Source organism: Lissotriton helveticus (genome assembly GCF_964261635.1).
Source record: "Lissotriton helveticus chromosome 1_1 unlocalized genomic scaffold, aLisHel1.1 SUPER_1_unloc_17, whole genome shotgun sequence".
NCBI classification, from domain to species: domain Eukaryota; kingdom Metazoa; phylum Chordata; class Amphibia; order Caudata; family Salamandridae; genus Lissotriton; species Lissotriton helveticus.
The window spans coordinates 2,187,342-2,214,063 of NW_027611656.1; the positions used below are offsets into that span (position 1 = coordinate 2,187,342).

A 26,722-nucleotide genomic window follows, 5' to 3' on the forward strand; every position below is an offset into this window, starting at 1 on the left:
CAGTCTTGTTCGAGGATATAAAACCATATTAAATATAAGGAATAAGCCACGAACACAGGAAAATTAGAAATAAGCTGTTCCTTCAATTGTCGCTTTGACACATGACCTATGCCTCATTGTCACTGATCTGGTGTATAAAACTCCATGGTATTTACCTCTATTTACTTTGCTATCTAGCATGTTGTGGATTTGAAAAACTGCAAATAAATTATTTAAAAGAATAAATAAGCTGCCCAGTTTAATTGCAAAACTGACTGAAATACTCATATATTCATTAAAATACCAACATATTCATTGAAATGCAGATATATTCTTTGAAATACAGATATATTCATTGAAATACAGATATGTTCATTGAAATACAGATATATTCATTGAAATACAGATATATTCATTGAAATACAGATATATTCATTGAAATTCAGATATATTCATTGAAATACAGATATATTCATTGAAATTCAGATATATTCATTGAAATACAGACTGCCACTTCCAGGTGTCACCTTTCTGTAAATACTCTTTAGTCCTCTACATCAGTGTTTGGAAGATGCTCATCTGAAGTGAAGCTATAAATACTTTTTTACAGCAGCAGCAAAGTGTGAGGCCCTGTACTTGAACTGTCTGACCCTTAAAAACATTCCCGTCTGTGACATCTGAAATCCCAGGTTTTTACAGGTATATATGCTTGTTTGTGTGAAATGTATTCACTGCTGGAGCCAGGATGTGGCAGTTCCGTCTGTGGCCACCAGAGGGCGCTCCTCGCCTGCTGATGAAAAACCACTGAGTTGCACATTAGATAGAAGGGAGAAGGGTTTCCTCTTCCGGGTCAGCGGCGGCAGAGACAGCACCAGCAGCGGTGACATCACTTTCGGCCTCTCCTGGTGTGTCCAGCCTGTTGCAGAGGAGGAAAGAGCCCTGTCTGATGGGCAGATACCGTCATCTTCAGACCCTCACAGACCCCTCCTCAGACCCCAGATCTGCCCCCCGCAGGCCCCCAGGAGGAGGAGAGAGCCCGGACAGGTTTCTGCTCAGGTAGGAGAGCTGCCAACTCACTTGGCTGCAATTTTTAATCCATGGATCAGACCCCACCCCCCTGGCATTCACGGTGACGTCAGGAGAGCTCAGCTCTTCCTCCTGCTGAGCCTGAGTGGGGAGCAGAGGAGGTGAGGCCTGTCCAGGGGTGCAGAGGAGGCGAGGCCTGTCCAGGGGAGTCGCGTCTCTCTTTGGAACCCGTACATAGCGCCCCGAGGCTCAGGGAGGAGTCAGAGGCGCTGTATGGGGTGCAATGAACACTAGGCTCCTCTGTCCTTAATGAGAATCCTTCACCGAGAGGCCTGTCCAATGGTGCAGAGGAGGTGAGGCCTGTCCAGGGGTATTGAGGAGGTGAGGCCTGTCCAGGGGCGCAGAGGAGGAGAGGCCAGTCCAGGGGCGCAGAGGAGGTGAGGCCTGTCCAGGGGCACAGAGCAGGTGAGGCCTGTCCAGGGGTGCAGAGGAGGCGAGGCCTGTCCAGGGGTGCAGAGGAGGCGCAGTCTGTCCAGGGGTGCGGAGGAGGAGAGGGCTGTCCAGGGGTGCAGAGGAGGTGAGGCCTGTTCAGGAGTGCAGAGGAGGAGAGGCCTCTCCAGGGGCGCAGAGGAGGAGAGGTCTGTCCAGGGGGTCCAGAGGAGGAGAGGCCTGTCCAGGGGCACAGAGGAGGTGAGGCCTGTCCAGGGAAGCAGAGGAGGAGAGGCCTGTCCACGAGTGTAGAGGAGGTGAGGCCTGTCCAGGGGTGCAAAGGAGGAGAGACCTCTCCAGGGCGCATAGGAGGAGAGGCCTGTCCAGGGGGGTGCAGAGGAAGTGAGGTCTGTCTAGTGGGGTGCAGAGGAGGTGAGGAATGTCCAAGGGGTGCAAAGGAGGTAAGGCCTGTCCAGGGGTGCCGAGGAGGTATGACCTGTTCTGTCCAGGGGGGTGCAGCCGAGGTGAGACCTGTCCAGGTGGTACAGAGAAGGTGAGACCTGTGGATAGGGGGGAGGGGCAGAGGAGGTGAGACCTGTCCTGCCGGAGGGAGGTTTGAAGAGGTGAAGCCTGTCCAGGGGGTGGCACAAAGAAGGTGAGGCCTGTCCAGCAGGTGCAGAGGAGGGGAGGACTGTTCATGGGATGTAGAGGGGGTAAGGCCTGATTGGAGGTAGGTGCAGAGGAGGCGAGACCTGTCGGGGGATGCAGAGGAAGCAAGGCCTGTCCAGGAGGCTCAGAGGAGGTGAGTGAGGCCTGTCCGGGGGGTGTAGAGGAGGTGAGGCCTGTCCAGGGATGCAGAGGGGGAGAGGCCTGTCCAGGAAGGTGTAGAGGAGGTGAGGCCTGTCCTGTGTTTGGGTGGTTCAAAGGAGGTGGGGCCTCTCCAGGAGGGATGCAGTGGAGATGAGGCCTGTTCGTCCAGGTGGGGTGGTCGAGAGCTAAGTTTAAGTTGGTTAATTGTTGTCCCAAGAGATTTGTGGAATAAGTGTAAGTTACTTGTAAACTGGCCAATTGAAGAACCACAGAGTGAAGTGCCTCAAAATATTTTATTATATTACAAGAGATTAATGCAGGGTTACAGACAATATTGCAAAGGCAAAGACCGGGTAAAAGAGGGCGCATCTTTTAGCGTTGCATCCAGAGGTTAGTTCACATATCCAGCAAAATGTGAGGGGCTTCAGACTAACATTCCGGATGAGATTTTGTTTTACGCAAAGTTCTGTAGTGAGAATTTTGTTACTAAGCAGAAAAATATCAAAGAAAAAATAATGATGGCTCAGACAAAAATGTTCCAAACGGGTGACGAAAGTGTTTCTCACGGATTGTATTCTCGTTTTGATTCTGGGTTTGTTGCTGGTGTGAATTTGGATATGCACGGTGTTGGTGTACAGAATAATGATGTTCAGTATGTGCAAGGAGGAAATGTTGTTCCTCTGGGTCAGGGCCGGACTGGGAACCCAAACCAGGTCTGACAATTTTGATGGACCAGCTCCCTGCCTCTTTTGTTGCTGGGGGTGATATAGCAGCACCACAGCAAAACCAGCCCCCAGTAACAAATACGTTTCCCAGCACTCAAGAATCGGCCCCCACTCTTCCAGCCCCCCGGGGAAACACCCGAAGCCCGTTACGGCCAGTCCGGCCCTGCTCAGAGTGTATGTTTTACTGACAGTGGCAATTTAAATACCTCAAACACTAATAATGTGCAGAATAAGACACACTCCTTGCGATGTTTGCAGGAACCTGAGAAACTGGAACATGAATCAGATGCCCAGAATGGGATGTCACAGTCAGCGGTCCCAGCCCAACTGGCCTCTGTGCCGAGCATGCAGAATGAAAGGCAGATATATTTGAACATGCCTTCAGTTCAGATGGTCCCACAGCCCAGTGCAGAATAGAACGCCAAATTCTCAACAAATTCAGGATTTCAACAAAATCCTTCAGTGATTAATAAATATTTTCCACTTCTTGCATCTACACTAGTAGTTTCTACTGGACTGAGTCAGACACAATGACGGTGCCTGAGACTGGAGAAGGATTGCATGCTTGGTGCAGTCCTAGAGGTCACCCAGAGGGGCCCTTTGTAGAAGAAGTAAATGGGAATCCAGCATCTTTTTTAATCAATAAATGTGCCTCCCGTTCCACAGTCACACTGACGGGAGCGCCCAACCCACCCCTCTTGGGAAAGGAGTCCAAGTTGTAGGCATTTCTAATAAACAACTAATGAGCTGTCAGCAAATGTTCCCGTACAAATTGGGTCAATGATGAATGGCCACAAACTTAAACTGTGATTAAGATCCAGTTATTATGTTTGGGATTAACCTTGTAAAATGACTTGTGGCTTTTTGGTGAAGAGTCACAATTAATTATTCATTTTGTAGGTGTGTTTTATTAAATTACATTTTGTTGTACCATGTTTTCATGAACATTCATTGATTGCTGCCATTTTTACCTCATCGTGAACCATGTCAATAATGTGTTCTCTCTGTCTAAAAACTTAAGAGCTTTTCCTTGATTCCTAACTGAGCAGATTCTATATCAGTTTGCTATTTGATATTTTTAAAAAAAATTCTTATATCTTAGCACACATTTGTTGTGGCGGTCTGTCTATTGACTTTAAAGCTGGAGTTATTTCTGATTCTGGCTTTTCATATACTTTAGAGGTTTACTTCATGTGATTCTCCTGCAAATATTATGAAAATTATTTCTCTGACTGAGTAACCATGTTTATGCCTTCAGTAATTATTTGAAACCTTTAATATATCTTTGAAGCTTGTTGTAGCTCCAAAGGCAAGGGCCTTTACCAAGGGAGCGGTCCTTTAATGGGCAGTACTGCCTGCTATGGCTGACTATAAGGTCATTACACTGTTTGCCCCATGAGGGCAGAATGTGTTAATCAATAAAACAACGGTGTCCCAGAGACCGAGGGGTTTGAAACACCTCCTGTACTCTGAAACCTTTGTTTCAAAGCTGTTACTGTGAAACTTGAACAGTTAACAGCTGCATGCGGGACCACGTGGTTAATTGTTGAACATTCACAGCAATAGTTGTTAAAAGAGGCTTAAGTCAGACTCTGGTTCTCCCTGGGCTCGGTTGTTTTGTAAATCGAGGACAGTTATTTGTAAAATGTGATGAAGTGTGATTGTCGTCTGATGCAAAATTACTTCTTTACTTCCTTTCAAGGTATTCTGGGATGACAGGCAGTGCAGCGTGGCTGCCACCCTTGGAGGAACAAAAAAAATAATTGTCAGGTAAGGATTCCTATAACTCTATGTTTCCTTTCCCCATGTTTCTTCTTTCTCTCTTCCCTTTCTTGATCTCTGTTTTTTTTTCTCTTTACTTCAACGTTTGACTCTCTCTGTGCACTATTCTTGTTGTTATCAAACTTCTGATAATAATATGATGGAGCCACATTCCACTCTTGGAACATGTTGGGGGGTGCAGTGCAGGCCAAGTTCCTTTTTAGGTCAGTTTTGCCCAGCAGTTCCTTAATATTATCATATTTGTCTCCTCCTCTACACCACCTGATGGTGGTTCACCCTGATTAGAGTTGCCACGCTGTTGCGCTGCTTCTGCGTTTAGAAAGTGACTGTGATTTAAAAATGTTATTGAATCATTGTGTGCGTTCTAATAGGGGGAACGTTTTAAAAACGATTTCAATTGCTTACTTGTGTGGGGTTACTGCATTCTTTCCAGGCACTCTTCCGCTTTTTTCTTCATCTCGGGGAGGGGGGTGGGGGGCTTGTGGGGGTCTTTTGCTCCTTCCCCGGTCCACCATTGCTCGCCCTTTGTATGGAGGGAAGTGAGTGTTTCACTCTTGCTGCTCTACTCAACTTCCTGTCCCAGATCGATGGGCAGCGCTCTAGTTGTTCCCGACTGGCCCAGCTATTTATTCTAAATGCCGGGCCGGACGCGCAGCGAACGCATGCAGCAGGCGCGCCAAAGGCACGCCTGTCTGTGTCAAGTTTACGCCTTGTGCCAGGGACGCTGGCCTTTTTATTGTAGACCCTGGTAAGCCCCTTGTTTACCCGAGAGGGCAGCTCTTGGAGCTTCAATGACAGAAGGATAGAAGGATGTGCACTGCAGGTCGATGAACTGTGAGCATTGGCTATATGAGTGTGTTAACTGTAAGACAGTCATTCCATTGGGGGTAGCTAAAAGAACCCAAGGGGAAACGTGTCAGCCCTACCCTTACCCATGAAACAGTCTTTTTCAGGGTATCTCCTGATCTCTGATTAAACATAGGGCAGAATTTAATGATTTTGTCTCCTTCCGTATGTCTGATTGGGTATTTATTACTGAAACCTGGGCTAGAGATTGCTCAGAGCCTGACTTGGTGGAGGCCATCCCCTCAGGGTATGCTCTGTCCAGACTTGATAGGGGGTTTGGAAGTACTTTATAAAGACACCTTCTCGTGCTTCACTGAGGCCCTCCCAACTCCCTCATATCCCTATCAGGCCCTATATTTCTCCTTAAAGATCCTACCCACTGATAGTTTTGTGGGAGTGGTCAGCTACCAGCCTCCCGGACCCAGAGGAATGTTTAATCAGGACTTCAGCAATCGGATTGAGCCTTATTTGGCTAGATCCACTGTCACTCTTTTGGGTGATTTTAACTTCCATTTGGAGAAAACTATGTGCTCTGAAACGCAGGTTTTCCTGGAAGCTATGGACTCCTGTGGCCTTCCTCAGCTGGTGAGGAGCCCCTCTCATACAGCGGAAACATTCTGGACGGGATCTTCTCTAACGATCCGAGGATAGAGGTGAATGATCCTATCCCACTCTCTTGGTCTCATCATTACGCCATTCCATTTTTTCTGCGAATTGCAGAATCCCACCCAGATCCCAATTTTAAGAACAGGGTGGAGATGTTGAGAAACCGTAGCCGCATAAATAAGGAGGGTCTTCTAATTAAGCTTAGTAATTATTGCTGTCTCCCCCACCTGGATGTTAACTCAATCTATGATGATGTTTCCAACTGGCTCTTGGCGGCTCTGGAGCATTATGTGGCCAGAAAACGCCCTTCAGCGCCCTGGTTCACCGAAAGGTTGAGAAACCTTAGGCAGGTATGCCAACAGCAGGAAAAAATATGGCGCCGTGAGATTATCCCAGCCGAAAGGGACCTGCATAAACTTAGATTGAAGGAATAGAGGCTAGCTATTAATGAGGAAAAGGTTATCTACTATTCCAAGATGATGGAATCCATTAAATCCCAGAGGGAACTCTTCACTGTGATTAATTCCCTCCTAGCCCCCTCGGCCTCTGCCAACACCGAGGTCTCCCAGGAGCTATGTGATAAAAAGGCATGCTTTTTTATGACAAAATCAAGGATATATATTCCTCCCTGGAGATATCCAATGTCATAGGGTCAAAGGCAGCGTCCTTCGGATTCTAAAGGATTGCCGCTTGAGCGCCTTTCCCCCATACTTCAAGAAGACACGGAGCGGATGGTAAGGGGAGTTAGATCTGGCTCCCCTATGGAGCCCTGCCCCATGAAGATCCTGAAACTAGGAATGGAGGCTATTGTTCCTACTTTGACCGTAGTTCTTAATGCCATTATTACTTCTGGCCAGTATCCCACTGCCTGGAAAACGACCATGGTTAAACCTCTCTTAAAGAAGCCCTCTCTGGATCCGGTGGAACTAAAGAACTACAGTTCAATTTCCTGTTGCCCGTCCCAGCTAAAATATTGGAGAAACACCTGAACCTCCATCTTAGCACCTATATGGAGGCTCATCAGTTGCTCGATGGCTCGCAACATGGGTTCAGAAGTGAGCACAGTACCGAGACGGTGTTAACCGTTGTTTTTAACAACATTCGACAACAGCTCGACGCAGGTCACACCACTTTACTGACCCTTCTGTACCTAACGGCAGCCTTCGAGACCATCTCTCCCCCTAGATTGGCTGGGAGGCTTCGGGAAATAGGGATTGAGTGCTACGCCCTTAATTTGCTTACTTCTTTCCTTACGGAACAGGCTCAAAGAGTTACGATGGGTCAATTCCTTTCTGCTCCTAAACGGCTGTTCTGTGGAGTTCCCCAGGGATCCTCATTGAGTCCCACCCTTTTATCCTTTATGTAGCCCCGCTTGCCAGGGTTGTATGATCTTTTGGCCTAGAAGTGTTATCCTATGCAGATGACACTCAAATCATGATTACCATCACTGAGAGTGTTGAAGCTTCAGTAGCAAATGTTAAAAGCTGCATGCAGGCGGTAGCTGCATGGATGACAGAGAACTATCTAAGACTCAGTGGGGATAAAACTGAGAATTAAATTTTCGGAGACAATCAGGAGATTTGGTTGAGGGCCTGGTGGCCAGATACGCTTGGATCTTGCCCTCGCCCTGGCCTCAGTGCCAAAAATCCAGGCATCATAGTTGAAACCTCCCTCTCCTTGGGCCCCCAAATAAATAGAAGTCTCCACCTGCTTCGGAATGATAAGAACTCTCAGAAAGATACGTCAATTTCTCTCCCCTCCGCGTGGAAACAGGCAGTGGTGGCCCTTGTGTTGTCCAGATTGGATTACTGCTATGCCCTTTATGTAGGGATAAATAAGGGTCTCCTACACCTACTCCAACTTGTGCAGAATGCTGCTGCCAGGCTGGTGATGGGCCTTACTAAATTCCTCTCTGTTGCGGCTACCATCAAGAGCCTTCATTGGCTTCCTTTGGGTCGGAGAATTGAGTTTAAAGCCCTGTGTTTGGTGCACAAGGCCTTTTACAATATGGGATCAGAAGGCATTAAAAACTGTTTCGGGGGCGTGGCTTCGCAGGCGAAGATGGTGGACGAAGATGGTGGACGCCTTCTAGAGCTCCCACCAGCCCGACATCCATCCGTCGATTTATCCTGGCTCCCAGACCCGATCTGCAGCTCACACCCGGGGTGATTGTAACGGACAGCGGGGGGTGTCATCCGGTGCAGAGTGTGGCGCTCCCGGGCCCTCCGAAGCGGTGATAGCGACAGAAGCGGCCTGCGAGTGCAGCCTGGGCCTCAATTTTGGCACCTCCCGGACCAACGTATACTCCTGGCCCGATGACCCGGATCGGCGGCGGAGCTGTGGGTGATACATCGGACCTGTCCCTTGCTGAGTCTGTGAAGGCCTGTGCAGCGGGGACCTCCGAAGAGAGCTGCGGCCTACACGGGGACCAGGAGACCGGGACCTCGAGTTTGGAGGCTCCCGGCTACGAGTGGGGGTGTCCGGTGGTGGCCTGGGCGGGGAAGTGGAGGGACCAGTGGTGCTGTGACGCCCGGGGCGCGACCCTGCCCAATGAGCCTGGCATAGCGCTGCGGCGCTTCCTTGGACCACGGGCCGGGGGACGGCCTGAAGTTCCGGCGGGTGTACCACCCGAGCCCTGGGAGGCCCTGCTGCAGTGCTGGTGGTGACGACGAGAGGGAAGTGAGTGATCCCTGGGGCTCCGACTGTGCGTGTGGACGAAGGGGAAGGGGGGCCGTGGCCCGCGGCTGCAGCGCCCGAGGGCTACCCAGTGCGATTGGACTGTGCAGTGAAGGGGCCCCCTGTAGTCCAGGGCTGGCAGCAGATCGCTGAGTGGCCTGGAGTGAAGCCACGAGGCCCCCCTGTCGAGCAGCGTCCAGATCAGGGGTCCTACAGCGAAGGGATAGGGTCCGGCGAGACCACGCTGTGCACCTTAGACGGGAGGGCGGAACTGTATAAGGACCCGGGGTGCCCCTCAGCAAAAGAAGACGACAGTGTGGGGGAGTTGTGAACCCGGGGGCAGGAGAGACTGCGCTGCGGCAACTTACTAACGATTTGAAGACAACAGCCTCCCGGTGCGCCTCAGAAATGACCAGGGGCGGAGGGGGCAGCGGGCCCGCCAAACAGCGGCCCAATGATAAATTCACCGGGCCGAGTGGGGGGCCCGGAGCATCTGGAGGCGGTCAGGGGACGGGGACGGACAATGCAGCGCTCATGGCAGCGATTACTCAATCCAGGGACATGCTGGACGCCAAAATCGGGGCGGGTGGGGCAGATGTGACCCTGCTGCGTCAGGACCTGCGCAACGCGGTGACACGTATCACAGAGGCAGAATCCAGAATCTCGGTTGTGGAGGACAACGTGGGGGCCCTAAAGCAGAAAATGGCGGCGATGGAAAACATCCAAAAAGGCCTGGCGCTCCGAGTGGAGGATGCCGAAGGGCAGGCGCGCAGGAATAATAACCTTCGCTTTGTGGGCTTTCCCGAAGGATGTGAGAAAGGGATATGGAACGCTTCTTGTCCCAGTGGCTGGAGAGCTGGCTCCCTCCGGATGTTCTATCACGCTGTTTCGTGATAGAGCGCGCACATAGAGCCCCGACGCAGAAGCCTCCTGTGGGGGAGCGGCCCAGGCCGGTGATAGCTAAAATTCTGAACTTCCATGATAGAGACACTATTCTACGAGAGGCGAGGGCAAAGGACTCTCTTCTATTTGAGAATCAGAAGATCATGATCTTTCCGGACTTTACCAGAATAGTGCAACAACAACGACATTTATTTTTAGCTGCCAAGGCGAAATTGCGAGGTCTGAAGATCCAATACTCCTTACTTTATCCGGCCCGCCTACGGGTAGTGTTTCAGTCGCGGACCCACTTCTTTGATACCCCGGAGGCGGTCTTTGAATGGACGGATGAGACAGTGAGGGTCAGGCCGCATGCCCAGCCGGGCCTGAACCCGGGTCAGTCGAGGGGCCCATCGCAGGAGGGGGATGACCAGAGTGTCCGGGGCAAGAGGAACAGGAGATCTAGATCGCGGAAGCGCTCCTCTTCTCGCACTGGAAAACAGGACGGCGCACCTACTGACTCTGCCCACTCCGGACAGGATCATTGAGGGACTTCAGGGGGGCGAGTTTGTCTGCGGATATTACAGGCTCCCGCTGGGAGGAGCTGCATAGCTGTGCCTTGCTGAGCTGACAATTGAACACTGAGCATATGGCCGCCACTCGCTTTATATACTTGTGATTGTGTGAGGCGGCGGGGTGGGGTTCGGGGTGCTTTTATGCAGGGGCTACTTGCCTCCTACACGTGTGGGAGTTGGCGGGGGGGTTCTTTTGGTTGATTGGGTAGTTGGGATCCATTGGTATGGTTGGCCTTGGGTGCTCTGTTTTGGGCCCGAGGTTGCCCATGCCGCGACAGATACTTCAGAGTTCTATGAGGTATAGGGGTGGGTGGCAGGGGAAGGGGGATAGGGAGTTGAGAGGAAGGTTCTGGGGGGGAGTGGGTGGGGGGGTTAGGGGTGGTTGGTGGGGGGTGCACGTGATTTCTAATGCCTTGCTACTGACTGTGCTGTGCGCCAGGGCCTGGTGCTGGGTGCTTTTGTGTTGTGTCCCATTGGATCATGGCTGATACATCAATTCCGGGGCTCCCCAGGGAGTCCATGCGCATACTGAGTTGGAATGTTAGAGGGATGCTGGATAAAATCAAGAGGGGGGCGATTTTGAGGTGGGGGAAGAGGGAAGCAGCAGATGTCTTACTGCTACAAGAGACGTACATGATGGGGACGAAAGTGCTTAGCCTGCAGAGATTTGGTTACCAACAGGTTTTCCATGCTGAGTTTTCCAGGGGCTCCAGGGGGGACGCCATCTTGGTCCATCGCAGGTTGGCTTACATTCATGAGCGACAGTGGATAGAGCCGCAGGGCCGGTACGTTTTTGTAAAAGGAATGGTGGGTACCGAATCCGTTGTGTTTGGGAGTATATATGCCCCTCCCCCTTTACAGTGGTCCCTGGCTGAGAGGTTGTTTGCGGTGTGGGCGGAAATCCCGGAGTCCCTAGCAGTGCTGGGAGGAGATTGGAATGATGTGCTGGATGTGCACATGGATCGTCGGAGACCACGGGAGATGCTGACTGCTGCTGCCCCTACCCGGCTGAGTGCGACGGTGGAAGGGTTGGGCTGGGTGGATGTTTGGCGACACATGCATGCTAAGGCCCGAGAGTATATCTATGTTTCTGCTGTGCATGGTTCCTTCTCGCGGCTGGACTATGTTTTTGTGCCCTGTGCGTTTCTGAGTAGAGTGCGGGAGGCGGGTATCCTGCCTAGGGGGTTGTCTGACCATTCCCCGGTGGCCGTGGAGGTTGAATTGCATAGGAAGAGACAACCGTTCTGATGGAGGATGTCTTAGTGGCACCTTCAGCAAGCTGAACATGTACAGCACATGCGAGGTGCGATTGCCCATTATTGGCAGGAAAACCTTGTGGTGAACATGGATGTGACGGTGGTCTGGGAAGCCATGAAGCCCACTTTGAGGGGAATTGACATAGCGTGGTGCGTGGCGGCCCGTCGCCGACGTCGGGAGGCCATAGTTGCAGCAGCGGCGCGGGTGGAAATTCTGGAGCGGCGGTGTCAGAGAGAGGGAGATGATGTGGTGGTGCGGCTGCTCCTGCAGGCGCAACAGTCCTATGCGTCCGTGTTGATTGATGAGGCCCGGCAGGCGTGGCTGGCCACGCGGAGTAGAGTATATCAGTGGGGAGACAAGTCCTGTACTATGCTCCATAGGTTATGTCAACGTACCCTGCAGCTACTTACCCTACCTGGACTCACGGATGGGGATGGTGTCGCTATAACGGACCCAGTTGAACTGGCAGCGAGTTTTGCCCGATATTATGCGGGGCAATATGCGCCGCAGGATTGCCTTCCGGCTGACGCGGTCGATAAATTTATTGCCGACCTGCCCCCGAGGGCAGTCTTCGTTGAGACGAGAGCAGCGTTAGACCTTCCTCTTACCGCGGAGGAGCTGGGGACGCGCTGGGGCAGCTCAACACAGGGAAGGCACCCGGGCCGAGCGGCTTCCCGTGTGAATTCTATAAGAAATTCCATCTTCGATTGGGGTCCCATTACAGGACTGCACTGGAGGCAGCGCGGGAGCTAGGTCGGCTGCCAGCTGACTGGCGCCACGCTGAGGTGGTGGTTTTTCAGAAGCTGGGTAGGCCCCCTGACCGACATGACTCGTATCGCCCTATATCTTTGCTGAATATCGAAGCTAAACTGCTGGCTAAGGCGTTGGCGAACCGCCCTCTCCCCTACGTAGCTGATCTGGTCCACCCGGATCAGGCTGGCTTTATGCCGTGTAGGGCGACGCGGCACAATATTAGACGGGCGCAGACGGCTGTGGACGCAATGGGGGCCACCAGGGAGCGGGCAGCCCTACTGTTGGCGGATATAGATAGGGCATTTGATTCTGTGAGTTGGATCTATTTATTTGCGCTCCTGCCTCATCTTAATCTAGGCCCGGTGTTTATCTCGTACATCAAACTGCTATATACTGATATTACGGCGTCCGTGCGTGTCTCGGGAGCGGTGTCAGAGAGGTTTCCAATCGGTCGGGGGACCCGTCAGGGGTGCCCGCTGTCCCCGTACTTATTTGCACTAGCCATGGAGCCCCTGGCCTCTTGGGTACGCATCGATGCGCAGCTACGGGGCTTCGTGTGGGATGGGGGACTCACTGACAGGATCGCACTCTATGCGGACGACGTCCTCTTCTTCCTCCCGGATTTAAATAGATCGGGCCCCGAGTATTGGAAATCATGCGCATATTTGGCAAGGTGTCGGGCCTCTGTCTTAACCCGCGCAAGTCCACCCTATGGGTGCTGGGTGACGGGGCAGGTGCGGGCTCTTGGGCGTTGACCTTGCAGGTGGCCGCCGGGGGCATGATGTATCTTCGAGTGTTCCTGTCCGAGTCCGCGGCGATCTCATGGGAGCGCAACGTGATACCGGTGTGGGAGAAGGTCCAGACGGATATTAAAACATGGTCCCGGATGCCTCTTACCATATGAGGTAGGTCTGCGATCTTTAAAATGGTCGCACTTCCGCGCCTTTTATATCAGCGGCAGAACCATCCGCACCAGATCGCATCTCAGTGGTTCCGGCAGGTCAATTCTGTCCTAGGCCGCTTCTTGTGGGATGGGGGTGCAGCTAGGGTGGCGCTGCGTACCTGCTTCCTATCCACGTATTGTGGTGGTCTTGCTACGTCGGACTTACTGTCATATTATCAGGCCTCCCATTTGTTAGTACTGAATGAATGGTGGTACGGGGATGGAGGAGACCCGGCATACGCTCTAGAGCGCTCGCTGATGGGGGACAATACGCTGCACACAATCCTATACTCGGCCAGACTGCCGAGGCGGCTGCCATGTGCCACACAAGTGGTTTTTGCGATTTGGCGACAAGCACTGCGTCGCATGGGCTGGTGGGGTAGATTGACGGCGGAGACCCCGTTGTGGAATAACGGGCAGCTCCCCGCACTGGTCTCCCTAGCGGGGTTTGGCGGATGGGATTCTATCGGGATCTCTTCGCTTGGAAATGTTATGACCGGTGTAACTCTCAAGTCATTCCAGGAGCTTAGGAACGAATTCCATATGCCCAAGACCCAATTTTTCAGGTACCTGCAGTTTCGTCACGCGCTTGCGCCTAGTCTAGTTGGTTTGGAGTCGCTGCTGGAATTCAGCCCAGTGGAAGTGAAAGTTTTCATGGGAGACCTCGGGGATAAGAAGGTGTCCCGTATCTACCAAACACTGGTCACTCACTGTTCCTCTTCCCTACTTCCATTGAAGGAAACCTGGGAAAAGGATGTTGGACCCCTGGATGAGGATGATTGGAGGGAGGCCTTGGAGTCCCCGCGTGGGACCGCTATCGCGGTACCACTCCGATTAATCCAATTTAAATATTTGCATAGGGCTTACTATACACGGGAGCGGCTGTGGAAGGCGGGCCTGATTGTGTCCCCGGAGTGCCTGCGATGTGGAGCTGAGAGGGGTACTCTGTTGCATACTGTATGATCTTGTGCTGGCCTGACTAGGTTCTGGAATGGTGTATGGAGCTGCCTGTCGGAGGTACTGGGATGGGATCTCCCCCGCACCCATCGTTTGGGCCTTCTCCATGTACTGGAGGGCGTGGGAGGGAATATCTACAAACGTCACCTTTTGTTACTGGGTCTGGTTGTGGCCAAGCGGGACTTGGCACGAGCATGGAAGAATGAGCGAGCCCCCCCCACTGAGCGCATGGAAGGCTGGACTAGACTATTTTATGGGGCTAGAGCGCCCAGTGTTTGAGGCCCCCGAAAACACTACAAAATTTGGAAAAGGTGGGCCGACTACAGGGATTTAACTCTGAAGCCTCCAGCAGAACCTGACGATGGTCCGGATCTAGACGATGGACTTCAGGCCTAGGGAGGCGCATGGTCAACACCCTCACCCACTACGCCGGCCACACGCTTGATCCCGTCTTCTGTTCCAGCAAGTACATCACCTTCAGCCACGCCACCGGACTCCACTGGACCGACCACAGCTGCGTCCACTTCAGCTTCAAAAGATCCACGACCCACCACCACCCGCAACAGGTATCTCACAGGAATTGGAGCAAGATCACCGCAGACCAGCTCACCACCTCCCTCAGCCAGAGCCCACCCGCCAACACAACGGACCCCAACGAAGCAGCCCGCAACTTCACACAGTGGCTGACCGCCTGCGCCGACGACCTCGCGCCTCTAAAGAACCCTCCCAGCAGACCCAGAAGCAAGAAGGCATCCTGGTTCACCGACGACCTCAAGGACTCCAAGAAGCCCTGCCGCACCCTCGAGAAAGCCTGGCTCCTCGACCGGACCACCGACAACATGACCGCCCTCAAACACGCTACCCGCAAGCACCACCAGCTCATCTGCACCACCAAGAAGAAATCCCTGAAGGAACGACTGGACAACAACGCCCACGATAACAAAGAGCTCTTCACTATCGTCAAGGAGTTCTCCAACCCCAGCACCGGCACCAACGACATCACTCCGTCACAAGACATCTGCGACTCCCTCGCCTCGTTCTTCCACCGCAAGATCGCCGACATCCACAACAGCTTCGGCGCCCCACCCACGCACCCAACCGTCGAACCAACGCCCCCCACCGCCACCCTTTGCACCTGGACCACGGTGACCACTGAAGACACAGCCCGCACGATGAACACCATCCACTCCGGATCACCGACCGACCCCTGCCCACACCACGTCTTCAACAAGGCCGACTCCACCATTGCACCCCAACTCCGGAACATCATCAATGCCTCCTTCAACACCGCCACCTTCCCGGAGAGCTGGAAGCACGCCGAGATCAGCGCCCTCCTGAAGAAACCTACAGCGGACCCCACCGATCTCAAAAACTTCCGCCCCATCTCGCTCCTCCCTTTTCCTGCTAAAGTCATCGAGAAGATCGTCAACAGACAGCTGACCGCCTTCCTTGAGGCGAATGGATCCCTCGACCCCTCGCAGTCCGGCTTCAGAGCCAACCACAGCACCGAGACCGCCCTCATCGCAGCCACCGACGACATCCGGACCCTGCTCGACAAGGGGGAAACAGTGGCCCTCATCCTCCTGGACCCCTCCGCTGCGTTCGACACGGTCTGCCACCGCACCCTAGTCCAGCGCCTCAGCAACATCGGTATCCAAGAGAAGGCACTGGAGTGGATCATCTCGTTCCTCGCCGGAAGAACACAAAGAGTCCGCCTCCCCCCGTTTCGCTCCGAGGCCACCGAAGTCATCTGCGGCGTCCCGCAAGGATCTTCACTCAGCCCCACCCTCTTCAACATCTACATGAAACCTCTCGCAGCCATCGCACACCAGCACAACCTCAACATCATCTCTTACGCCGACGACACCCAGCTGATCCTCTCCCTCACCAGAGACCCCGACACCGCAAGAACCTGCCTACACGAAGGGATGAAAGACGTCGCCGAGTGGATGAAGGACAGCCGCCTGAAACTGAACTCGGACAAGACAGAAGTCCTCATCCTGGGATCTTCGCCCTCCACCTGGGACGACTCCTGGTGGCCCCCAGCCCTGGGCACCGCACCCAAGCCAACCGACCACGCACGCAACCTGGGCTTCATCCTGGACCCCTCCCTCTCGATGACCAGACAAGTCAATGCCGTCTCCTCATCGTGCTTCAACACCCTGCGTATGCTTCGCAAGATCTTCCGCTGGATCCCGACCGAGACCAGGAAGACTGTCACCCAGGCACTCGTCACCAGCTGACTGGACTACGGAAACGCCCTCTACGCCGGAACAACAGCCAAGCTACAGAAAAGACTCCAGCGCATCCAGAACGCCTCTGCCCGACTCATCCTGGATGTCCCCCGACGCAGCCACATCTCCAGCCACCTGAGGAACCTGCACTGGCTCCCCGTCGACAAGAGGATCACGTTCCGGCTCCTCACCCACGCACACAAGTCTCTCCACGAGCTGGGCCCCAAGTACCTCAACGACCGCCTGACCTTCTACACGCCCACCCGCCAGCTACGGTCCACCAGCCTCGCCCTCGCAGCCGTACCACGCATCCGAAGAGCCGCCGCCGGAGGAAGATCCTTCTCTTACCTGGCTGCCAAGACTTGGAACACCCTCCCCATCCACCTTCGGCTGACCCAGGACCATCTCGCCTTCAGGAAACAACTCAAGACCTGGCTGTTTGAGCAGTAGCATACCCCTCCCCCCAAGCTCCTTGAGACCCTCCCGGGTGAGTAGTGCGCTATACAAATGGCATGATTGATTGATTGATTGATGGTGCCTGGCATGATATAAACAGTTACTGGAGGCTTACTGTGATCACGTGCACTGGGTTAGGGAGGGATAAGGGGTGGGTAGAGGGGTTGTTGGGTGGCTGTGGGAGGTGGGGGGAGATAGGTGGGGGGGTTGTTCTTTTTATTGATTGGGTTTACAAGATACTGAGACATGTGTTGATATTTGGCAGTGATCTCCTGACTGTGGAGAGCTGTGTATATGCCTTGACCTGATCAATCAATAAAATTTCTTGTGAGAAAAAAAAAAAACAGTTTCGGAGATATGTCCCTGGTAAGCCGTTAAGATCTTCCAGCAAGAATTCGGTGCGATCCCATTGGATGTGCGGGGTGACATGCGTTCTAACGTGATTGTTATTGAATTGCTAAACGGAGTCTCTACTCTTTCCCATCGGCCTGGTGGGACATCAACAATTAGCAAGCTCAGAGGTGAGGGATATTAGGCTTTAAACCTCAGCCTTAAGTTGACGAAGCTCCTGAGAGATCTCAGTGGGTTTGGCGTCATTAGTAATGTGGGAACAGGAGGTCGCGATGGGGCCAGGAGGCCAGGCGAGACAGCTCCGATTTATGGTGTTAGGGAGAAGCTGGGTTGGGAGAACCAAGGGAGGGGGGAATAGAGATGGAGTCATGATTGAGGAGTGGGGGTGTGGGACTCATAAACTGATTGATGAGTACATAGGTGGCATGTTGTTGGTCATGTTAGGGGGTCCGAGACAGCAAGTGTCAGGGTTTGGTCCAGAAAGGGTGTCACAGATGCATCAGTGCTGACAGCGGGGGCACAGCACTCTCACCCATTCTTTTTAATCTACTCATGGAGCCCCTGGCAAACGCATTGAACTCGACGAACACTCTATATCACCTATATGTGGACAACACCCAACTGTATATGAAAATCTCCTCACCAGAAGACTTTATTCCCCTCAACACTATTCCACAGTATACTCAAAGTTGGCTCACTGGCAACCACCTCTTGCTTAACACCCAAAAAACTGAATTCCTCCTCATTTCCCCACCCAATCACACACCCAAGATAGACTTATGGTTGAAACATCTAACTTCCTTTGACTGTGGTCCGCACATCATTGACTCCGCGAAATCCCTGGGAGTCACCACAGACAAACACCAGAACATGCAGACACAAATCACCAATGCCATCAAGTGAGCTAATCACCACATGAGTATACTAAGGAAACTTAAACCCTTCCTCCCACAGACCGACTTAAAAATGGCAGTACAAGCCCTAGTGCTACCAAGATTAGACTATGGAAGCACCACTCTATGCGGTCTCCCCAAATACTGGCTGGCCCCGCTGAGGGCATCGCTTAATGCTGCGGCCAAACTGGTATCAGGAACTAAAAGAAATAACTACATCTCCCCGACCTTGAAAGTTCTGAACTGGCTGCCCTATGAGGCAAGAATACACCTAAAGATCGCTTGCATGACCCATAAAGCCCTGCATAGCAATAACCCCAGTTACTTAGCTCTAAAGCTAGAGCAATCGGGAGGATGCAGACAACTGCGAAGTGTGAGTTCACTACTACTGAAACCACAATCCTTCCATAAAAAGAGAACTGGTTGCAGAGCATTCTCAGGAATTGCACCGAAGATTTCGAACTCCCTACTTCCAGTGGTACGTGGAATCTCCTCCTTTACCTCCTTCAAAACAGAACTAAAAATGCTTCTAATGAACTAATTCACATCCTAAAACTTTAATTCTATTGTGACCTCTAGTCATCTGTGCGATCCATATATTATTGCCTACATCTTTTGTATTGAAAGCGAATACCGAATGTATGTTTACTACTTCAACCACCTAATGTTCAATAACTGTGTATTGTGAAGCGTTCTGATTCCCACGTGTATCATTCGTTCTTGACTACTAGTCACCTATGCTATCCATATACTACTATCTATCTCTTTTGTACTGAATGGCGAATACCGGATGTATGTTTACTACCTCAACCATCTAATGTTTAATAACTGTATATTGTAAAGCGTTCTGATACCCTTGTGGGTCATGTTAGCGCTTTATAAAACTTTATCTATATATATATATATATAAAAACAAATGTATTTCTGTCTGTCTATTTGTCCTTTATGCATTACTACATCATTCATATGATCGCCATGAAACTTTGGGAAGTTGTTGAGTGCACTCCCGCGAAGGTTTCTGGCATAATTTATTTTTAACTATCGGCTCCCCAGGGCCCTCATAATCTTGCGAATACTGAAATTGTCAGCGAATTTGCGAGCATCGTCGACCGTTATGCCCCCAAACGGAAATTGATTGGTTGATCTACATCTGAAGCACGAAAGAAAAAGGCATTACAAGCTTCAGAAACAGACGAGCACGGGAAGGAAGATTAGAAGCTGTTCAAATACAAACTGCTCAAACCCGTACTTCTCAAACGAACGAGCAACGAGAATCAAGATTGGAAGCCGATTGAGTACGCACTGCTCAAGCCCGTTCTTCTCAAACGAACGAGCAACGAGAATCAAGATTGGAAACAGATCGATTACGCACTGCTCAAGCCCGCTTGAATGTAACAGGAGAGCAACAAGAATCAAGATTGGAAACCGATCAATTACGCACTGCTCAAGCCCGCTCGAATGAAACAGGAGAGCAACAAGAATCAAGATTGGAAGCCGATCGAGTACGCACTTCCCAAGCCACACTTTAAAATGTTGTCCATATTAAAATCAATAAGTTTCAATAAAAAATGACACAATGTAAATTGAATGTTATCATAACGAGTTTCCTTGAATTTCCTTTCTTTTGAGACCGCAGCAACGCACGACGGGTAAGCTAGTAAATAAAAAAAAATGTTCAGAGATAAGTGGCAGAGATGAGGTGAAGGTGTTAGTATCGAGTCAGTGTATTTCAGTGGTCGCTGCTCTAGGGGTGTGATGAGGGCCCAGGCTATTATGACGAAAAATGTTGGTTGAAACAAGCTGCAAGGGTAATGGTAAATGAATGCTGTTGGGTAACCTGATGAAGGTGGATAGGGAGGAGGGGAAAGGGGTGAAGCAATACAATTAGTGGGGAGAGGGGAGGATACACAATGAGGTACCCATGGGATGACTAAATGGATAGGATGAGCTTGGGCCAGGAAGGAAACTTACTTCATCACAGAGAGTTTGATGAGCGAGGAAATGTTTCATCATGTAATTCTAGGCTGCGTTCAGATGCTTGGATGAGGATAATCCCATTATTATAAAGGGAGATGGTTGCCTCAGCTCGGCGAACAATAGAGGGAGTTACAGAGAGTCTGAGACCTTGGGGAGTTTTCGTGGATTCAGTGATCCGGAGCAGAGAGCAAAGGGCCTTGCTTCATTGAGCTGGTCTTTTACTGTAGAAGATAAGGTCACTTATGGTAGCTCCTTTATTCGTGCAGACATAGGGGGTATAAAAAGGGTTTCTGGGAAAATTTGAGAAGCCTGTGTTTTAAGTTCTTGAATACACTTTTAGATAGTTTAGGGGTATATGATAGTGTAGGAATTTCAGCCGTCTGGAACAAGTTTGGAGTCTGGTGATCTTGGAGAAAGGGAATCCATGGCTAAGGTTTCCAAATATCCCGAGTGGAAAGAGGGGAAGGACCGGAGTACTACATGCTCACGTGGGGGGAAGCTTAGGGGAGTTGAGGAGAAGGGGGTATGGTCAGATGAAAGAAGGAAGGAAGGGATGGAGCAAATTATGGGGGTGGCTGGAGGAAAGTTCCTTGACTCCGTTCTTCAAAGACAGCCCATTAAACATTATCATGACAGAAGATGCCAAGAGAGAAGAAGGTACTCCTTCTATTTGGGCTTCTCAGCGTTATATACATGCGATTACTAGGTGGTAAACAGCAAATCCTGAAGAGAGGGTACAGCTGCAAATATAAAAAAGGGAAGTTGAAATACATTAGGTCAAACTTGATTATGCAATTAGGAAGATGGACTTGGAAATTAGATAGACCGAGCCAGTCTGGAAATCTAAGCAGAATTAGTAAACAACATCATTCTAAGATGGGCCGCCACTGTGGAAATACTTAGAAGCTATAGAACATGATAGTCCTTCTTATATGTCCATAAGAAGGACATGCTAAGTCCTATGTCAATATCTAGATTCCTAGAGTCTTAAAGGCGCTGTCATTTTAGATTGGGCAGGGACATTATATGGGGAGAGGGTCGATACATGATGCAGGGCCTACAAGGCTCAGATAGAGCCCCTTTACGCCACAAGGGGCCCAAACACAATCAGTGCATAAAAGGCCTCCGTAATCAAGCCTTGAGACAACAGCGAATGGAATCCTCCTGAAAAAAGAGTTAGTAGTTAGTAGTGAATGAAACCAGGCACCTCCGTGAAAAATAAGATTTGATGTATGGCACAACATCCTGATGTCCTCCGTGCTGTCTTGAGTCTTCCTGATCCATCTCTTACTCCAAGAGCTGTTCTTGTTTTAACAAAACCTTGACCATATGTATCTACCTAAAGCTGTAACTATATATAACCATATCGTATGCGTGCTATGCGAGCGCCCTTTTTTGTTTGTTAAGTCACTCTATGAACACCTTTGCTGAAATAAGTAAGATGTGGCGTATTCAAAGGAACTTTTATGCAAAGATCTCTGTACGGTTAAATGTGTCTTAAATATGTCTTGATAAGTTTCAACAATAGTAATAAATTAGATGCTTTTACAATCAACTGAAAATTGAATATGCACATTCTGGTATTTTCCATTTAAGTAATTTAAATCTCTTTACATCCGACAGAAAACTATCCTTGACTGCACAAAATGTTTAAGAATAATGAAGATAATACTGTAAATCTGCAAAAGTAAAGTCAGAAACATTGAGTTCCAGTATTCAGGAAAACATAAGCCGAACCTGAACATAAACTGACAAATCTTTGAAGTACCGTCCAGGGCAATTCGGTGGTTCTATGATTCTCAGCTGTGCACCTCCGTGCCTCAAGATGAAGAAATGACCTCTAGAAAATTAAGGCAAAACTGATCAAACACTTCTTGTGTAAACATGTCTAATACCAGCTCTGATCATGAGGTGGTTACAGCAGTACTCTGCTTCCTAAAGTGATATCAGACCACCATTCAGTGCTACAGGTGTATTGTAAACTCCTTCAGGCCATTCCACAGCAACCAGCGAAAAGCACAGTTAACTGAAAGTTACAGAAAGGGGGGTTCTGCTATATAAACACAGAGTATCTTTACCAAGACTAAAACTGCATCAGAGAACACACACAGGGGAAAAGCCATACTAATGTAATGAATGTCTGAAGAGCTTTAAACAATTATCAGGCCTCTAAAAGCAGCAGCGAACGCACACAGGGGAAAAACCATATAATTGCAGTGAAGGTGGAAGTAGTTTTACGGAATCATCTAAACTCATGAGTCATCAGCGAACACCCACTGGAGAAAAACCATTCAAGTGCAATGAATGTGGGAAGAGGTTTATATATTTATCACACCTAAAACAGCATCACAGAACACACACAGGGGAAAACCCATATCCTTGCAGTGAATGTCTGAAGAGCTTTAGTCTATTATCATACCTAAAACGGCATCAGAGAATACACACTGGAGAAAAACCATATCCTTGCAGTGAATGTCTGAAGAGCTTTAGTCTATTATCATACCTAAAACGGCATCAGAGAACACACACTGGAGAAAAACCATATCCTTGCAGTGAATGTCTGAAGAGCTTTAGTCGATTATCACTCCTAAAACAGCATCAGAGAACACACACAGGAGAAAAACCATATCATTGCAGTGAATGTGGAAGTAGTTTTAGTTCCTCTTCAGTATTAATGTATCATCAACAAACACACACAGGGGAAAAAATATATCCTTGCAGTGAATGTCTGAAGAGCTTTGCTAAATTATCGCACCTAAAGGAGCATCAGAAAACACACACTGGGGAAAAACCGTTCCAGTGCAATGAATGTGGGAAGAGATTTTGTCGCTTATCAGTTCTACATAGACATCAGCGAACACACACTGGAGAAAAACCATACCATTGCAGTGAATGTGGGAAGCGCTTTAGTCAATTATCATACCTAAAACTCCATCAGAGAACACACACAGGGGAAAAACCATATCATTGCAGTGAATGTGGAAGTAGTTTTAGTGACTCATCAACATTAAAGGTTCATCAACGAACACACACTGGAGAAAAAGCATACCATTGCAGTGAATGTGGAAGGAGTTGTAGATCCTCTTCAGGATTCAAGTATCATCAACAAACACACACAGGGGAAAAATCATATCATTGCAGTGAATGTCTGAAGAATTTTCATACATTATCGCACCTAAAGCGGCATCAGAAAACACACACTGGGGAAAAACCATTCAAGTGCAATGAATGTGGGAAGAGATTTTGTGCTTTATCACATCTAAAACTGCATCTCCGAACACACACTGGGGAAAAACCATATACTTGCAGTGAATGTGGAAGTAGTTTTAGTGTATCTTCAACATTAAGGAATCATCAGCGAACACACACTGGAGAAAAACCATACTATTGCAGTGAATGTGGGAAGAGATTTTGCCTCTTATCATACCTAAAACAACATCAGAAAACACACACTGGGGAAAAACCATTCCAGTGCAATGTATGTGGGAAGAGATTTTGTGATTTATCAAACCGAAGATGGCATCAGCGAGCACACACTGGGAAAAAACTGTAGTGCGGCCCCTAGGGTCACGCTATTCTTTTCATTTTTGCACACAACACTCTGTATCTTCTGTGCAAGACGCCTTTGTGCCCACATGAGCTCATATTGTTATAGTTTGCTCACAGCGTGCAAGGTTGAAAATCAAGCCACTGTGCTTTCCAGTTCTGGTCAGTTTGTACTACCTAGACATAACATTAGGCACTTCTTGGCACGATTGAGAAAGACTTGCATTATACTAACATGCAGCCCTTCCTCAAGACAGGCGGAAGATTTCCTTCTACGAACAAGAGCCTTGCTGAGCCTATGATGTAACCTTACTCCTACGTTCAATGGTGAGGGGTTCCCCAGAATTGTCCCAGAGATCTTCTTTTCTATAATATACATAATTCTACCAGGGGAGGGTGATCTAGGCATTATAGCCGTATTATCCACTGGTCTTTCAGAATTATCTCCCCCTTCTTGTTTTATGGTATTGTAACTTTGATCATTGTTTTTATCTTATGTATTATTCTGCTGGTGCTAGCTCGTTTACTGCATTATAGAACAACGCAGAGAGTTTGTTAGTTGAAAAATAAACATTTTAAACTTTACATAGACTCTGCATTATTTTGTGTGGACAAGCAAGGGTGAGTGAGCAAACGGGTATCGATTGCTACCGCGACTCTGAGAGGTCGGGAGTTCCGTGTTCTGGGTTTGTCTAAGCATTAGGTATCTTCGGAAGGTCTGGGGAGCTAATGAGACACTATAGCTAGTTGGTCTAGGGATTGTTGGTTCTTAGGTGCAAGTGCAGTACAACCAATCTTGCACTACCGGGCTATTTTCTTGTGCATAGTTCTGTATGTGCAGAATCTCTACAACAAAACCAATTCAAGTGCAGTGAATGTAGAAGTAGTTTTAGTTCCTCTTCAGGATTAATGTATCTTCAACAAACACACACAGGGAAAAAACCATTCCAGCGCAATGTATATAGCTTTTGTGATTCTTCAACATTAAGGATTCATCAGCGAAGTCACACAGGAGAAAAGCTATATCATAGCAGGGAACAAGAAAAAAGCTTTTTATCAATCTTCAAACCTAAAAAAAATCAGCGAGCACTCCACCATCAATGAACGTGTCTATTCTGTGCTATTGTTTATTTCCCTACAGCTAAGAAAAATATGAAATATCAGGAAACCCATTGGGAGACTAGAACAAAGTGGACTAAAAGTAAAAAAACATTGTTTGTTTTTGTTCTGGGAGAGTTTTAACTAAAGAAATCCAAGCACACCTGACCATGCTGCCTGTAAAATCAACACCATGAACCATGCTTGGACTAACAAGGGTATTTTCAGCTAATTTTAGAGATTAGTACTAAAACATATAAACCAAACACACTCAAAACAATTTAACAAGCACAAAATGAAGATTCTTCAGAGCTGGCTGTGGGTTTGGTCATTTTATGCATCATTAATGGTTCTGTGACAGTGTCCAGAGAACTGTGTAGAAAAGCAGAAGTGAAAGCAGGAGAATGTGAGCGGCGGCTCTATGGGTTAACCCCCGCAGTGCATGACATTTACCTCTGAAGCAGGAGAATGTGAGCTGCAGCTCTCCGGGTTAACGCTCGCAGTGCATCACATGTACCTCAGAAGCAGGAGAATGTGAGCTCCAGCTCTCTGGGTTAACCCTCGCAGTGCATGACATTTACCTCTGAAGCAGGAGAATGTGAGCTGCAGCTCTCTGGGTTAACCCTCGCAGTGCGTGACATTTACCTCTGAAGCAGGAGAATGTGAGCTGCAGCTCTCTGGGTTAACCCTCGCAGTGCATGACATTTACCTCTGAAGCAGGAGAATGTGAGCTGCAGCTCTCTGGGTTAACCCTCGCAGTGCGTGACATTTACCTCTGAAGCAGGAGAATGTGAGCTGCTGCTCTCTGGGTTAACCCTTGCAGTGCATGACATTTACCTCTGAAGCAGGAGAATGTGAGCTGCAGCTTTCTGGGTTAACCCTCGCAGTGCATGACATTTACCTCTGAAGCAGGAGAATGTGAGCTCCAGCTCTCTGGGTTAACCCTCGCAGTGCGTGACATTTACCTCTGAAGCAGGAGAATGTGAGCTGCTGCTCTCTGGGTTAACCCTTGCAGTGCATGACATTTACCTCTGAAGCAGGAGAATGTGAGCTGCAGCTTTCTGGGTTAACCCTCGCAGTGCATGACATTTACCTCTGAAGCAGGAGAATGTGAGCTCCAGCTCTCTGGGTTAACCCTCGCAGTGCTGACATTTACCTATGAAGCAGGAGAATGTGAGCTGCTGCTCTCTGGGTTAACCCTTGCAGTGCATGACATTTACCTCTGAAGCAGGAGAATGTGAGCTGCAGCTTTCTGGGTTAACCCTCGCAGTGCATGACATTTACCTCTGAAACAGGAGAATGTGAGCTGCTGCTCTCTGGGTTAACCCTTGCAGTGCATGACATTTACCTCTGAAGCAGGAGAATGTGAGCTGCAGCTCTCTGGGTTAACCCTCGCAGTGCATGACATTTACCTCTGAAACAGGAGAATGTGAGCGGCAGCTCTCCGGGTTAACCCTCGCAGTGCGTGACATTTACCTCTGAAGCAGGAGAATGTGAGCTGCTGCTCTCTGGGTTAACCCTCGCAGTGCGTGACATTTACCTCTGAAGCAGGAGAATGTGAGCAGCAGCTCTCTGGGTTAACCCTCGCAGTGCATGACACTTACCTCTGAAGCAGGAGAATGTGAGCTGCAGCTCACTGGGTGAACCCTCGCAGTGCATGACATTTGCCTCTGAAGCGGGAGAATGTGAGCTGCAGCTCTTTGTTAACCCTCGCAGTGCGTGACATTTACCTCTGAAGCAGGAGAATGTGAGCTGCAGTTCTCTGGGTTAACCCTTACAGTGCATGACATTTACCTCTGAAGAAGGAGAATGTGAGCTGCAGCTCTCTGGGTTAACCCTCGCAGTGCATGACATTTACCTCTGAAGTAGGAGAATGTGAGCTGCAGCTCTCTGGGTTAATCCTTGCAGTGCATGACATTTACCT

General features: G+C 49.6%; 2 protein-coding genes across 3 annotated transcripts in view; one reads left to right on the plus strand and one right to left on the minus strand.

Moving 5' to 3' along the window:
* LOC144805647 (uncharacterized) overlaps positions 1-26,722 on the minus strand; it is a 435,707-nt gene that overhangs the window by 41,999 nt on the left and 366,986 nt on the right. The gene's annotated exons all lie outside the window — the stretch shown is intronic.
* Positions 903-24,285, plus strand: LOC144805646 (uncharacterized). Its single transcript, XM_078672165.1, has 3 exons — positions 903-1,035; positions 4,672-4,739; positions 21,778-24,285. The coding sequence occupies exon 3, from the start codon at positions 22,409-22,411 to the stop codon at positions 23,705-23,707; it is 1,299 nt and encodes a 432-aa protein (XP_078528291.1). The 5' UTR covers positions 903-1,035; positions 4,672-4,739; positions 21,778-22,408; the 3' UTR covers positions 23,708-24,285.

Bases quoted from the DNA above. Each gene is read 5' to 3' on its own strand.
- LOC144805646 (XM_078672165.1), top strand. From the start codon at position 22,409: ATGAGTCATCAGCGAACACCCACTGGAGAAAAACCATTCAAGTGCAAT.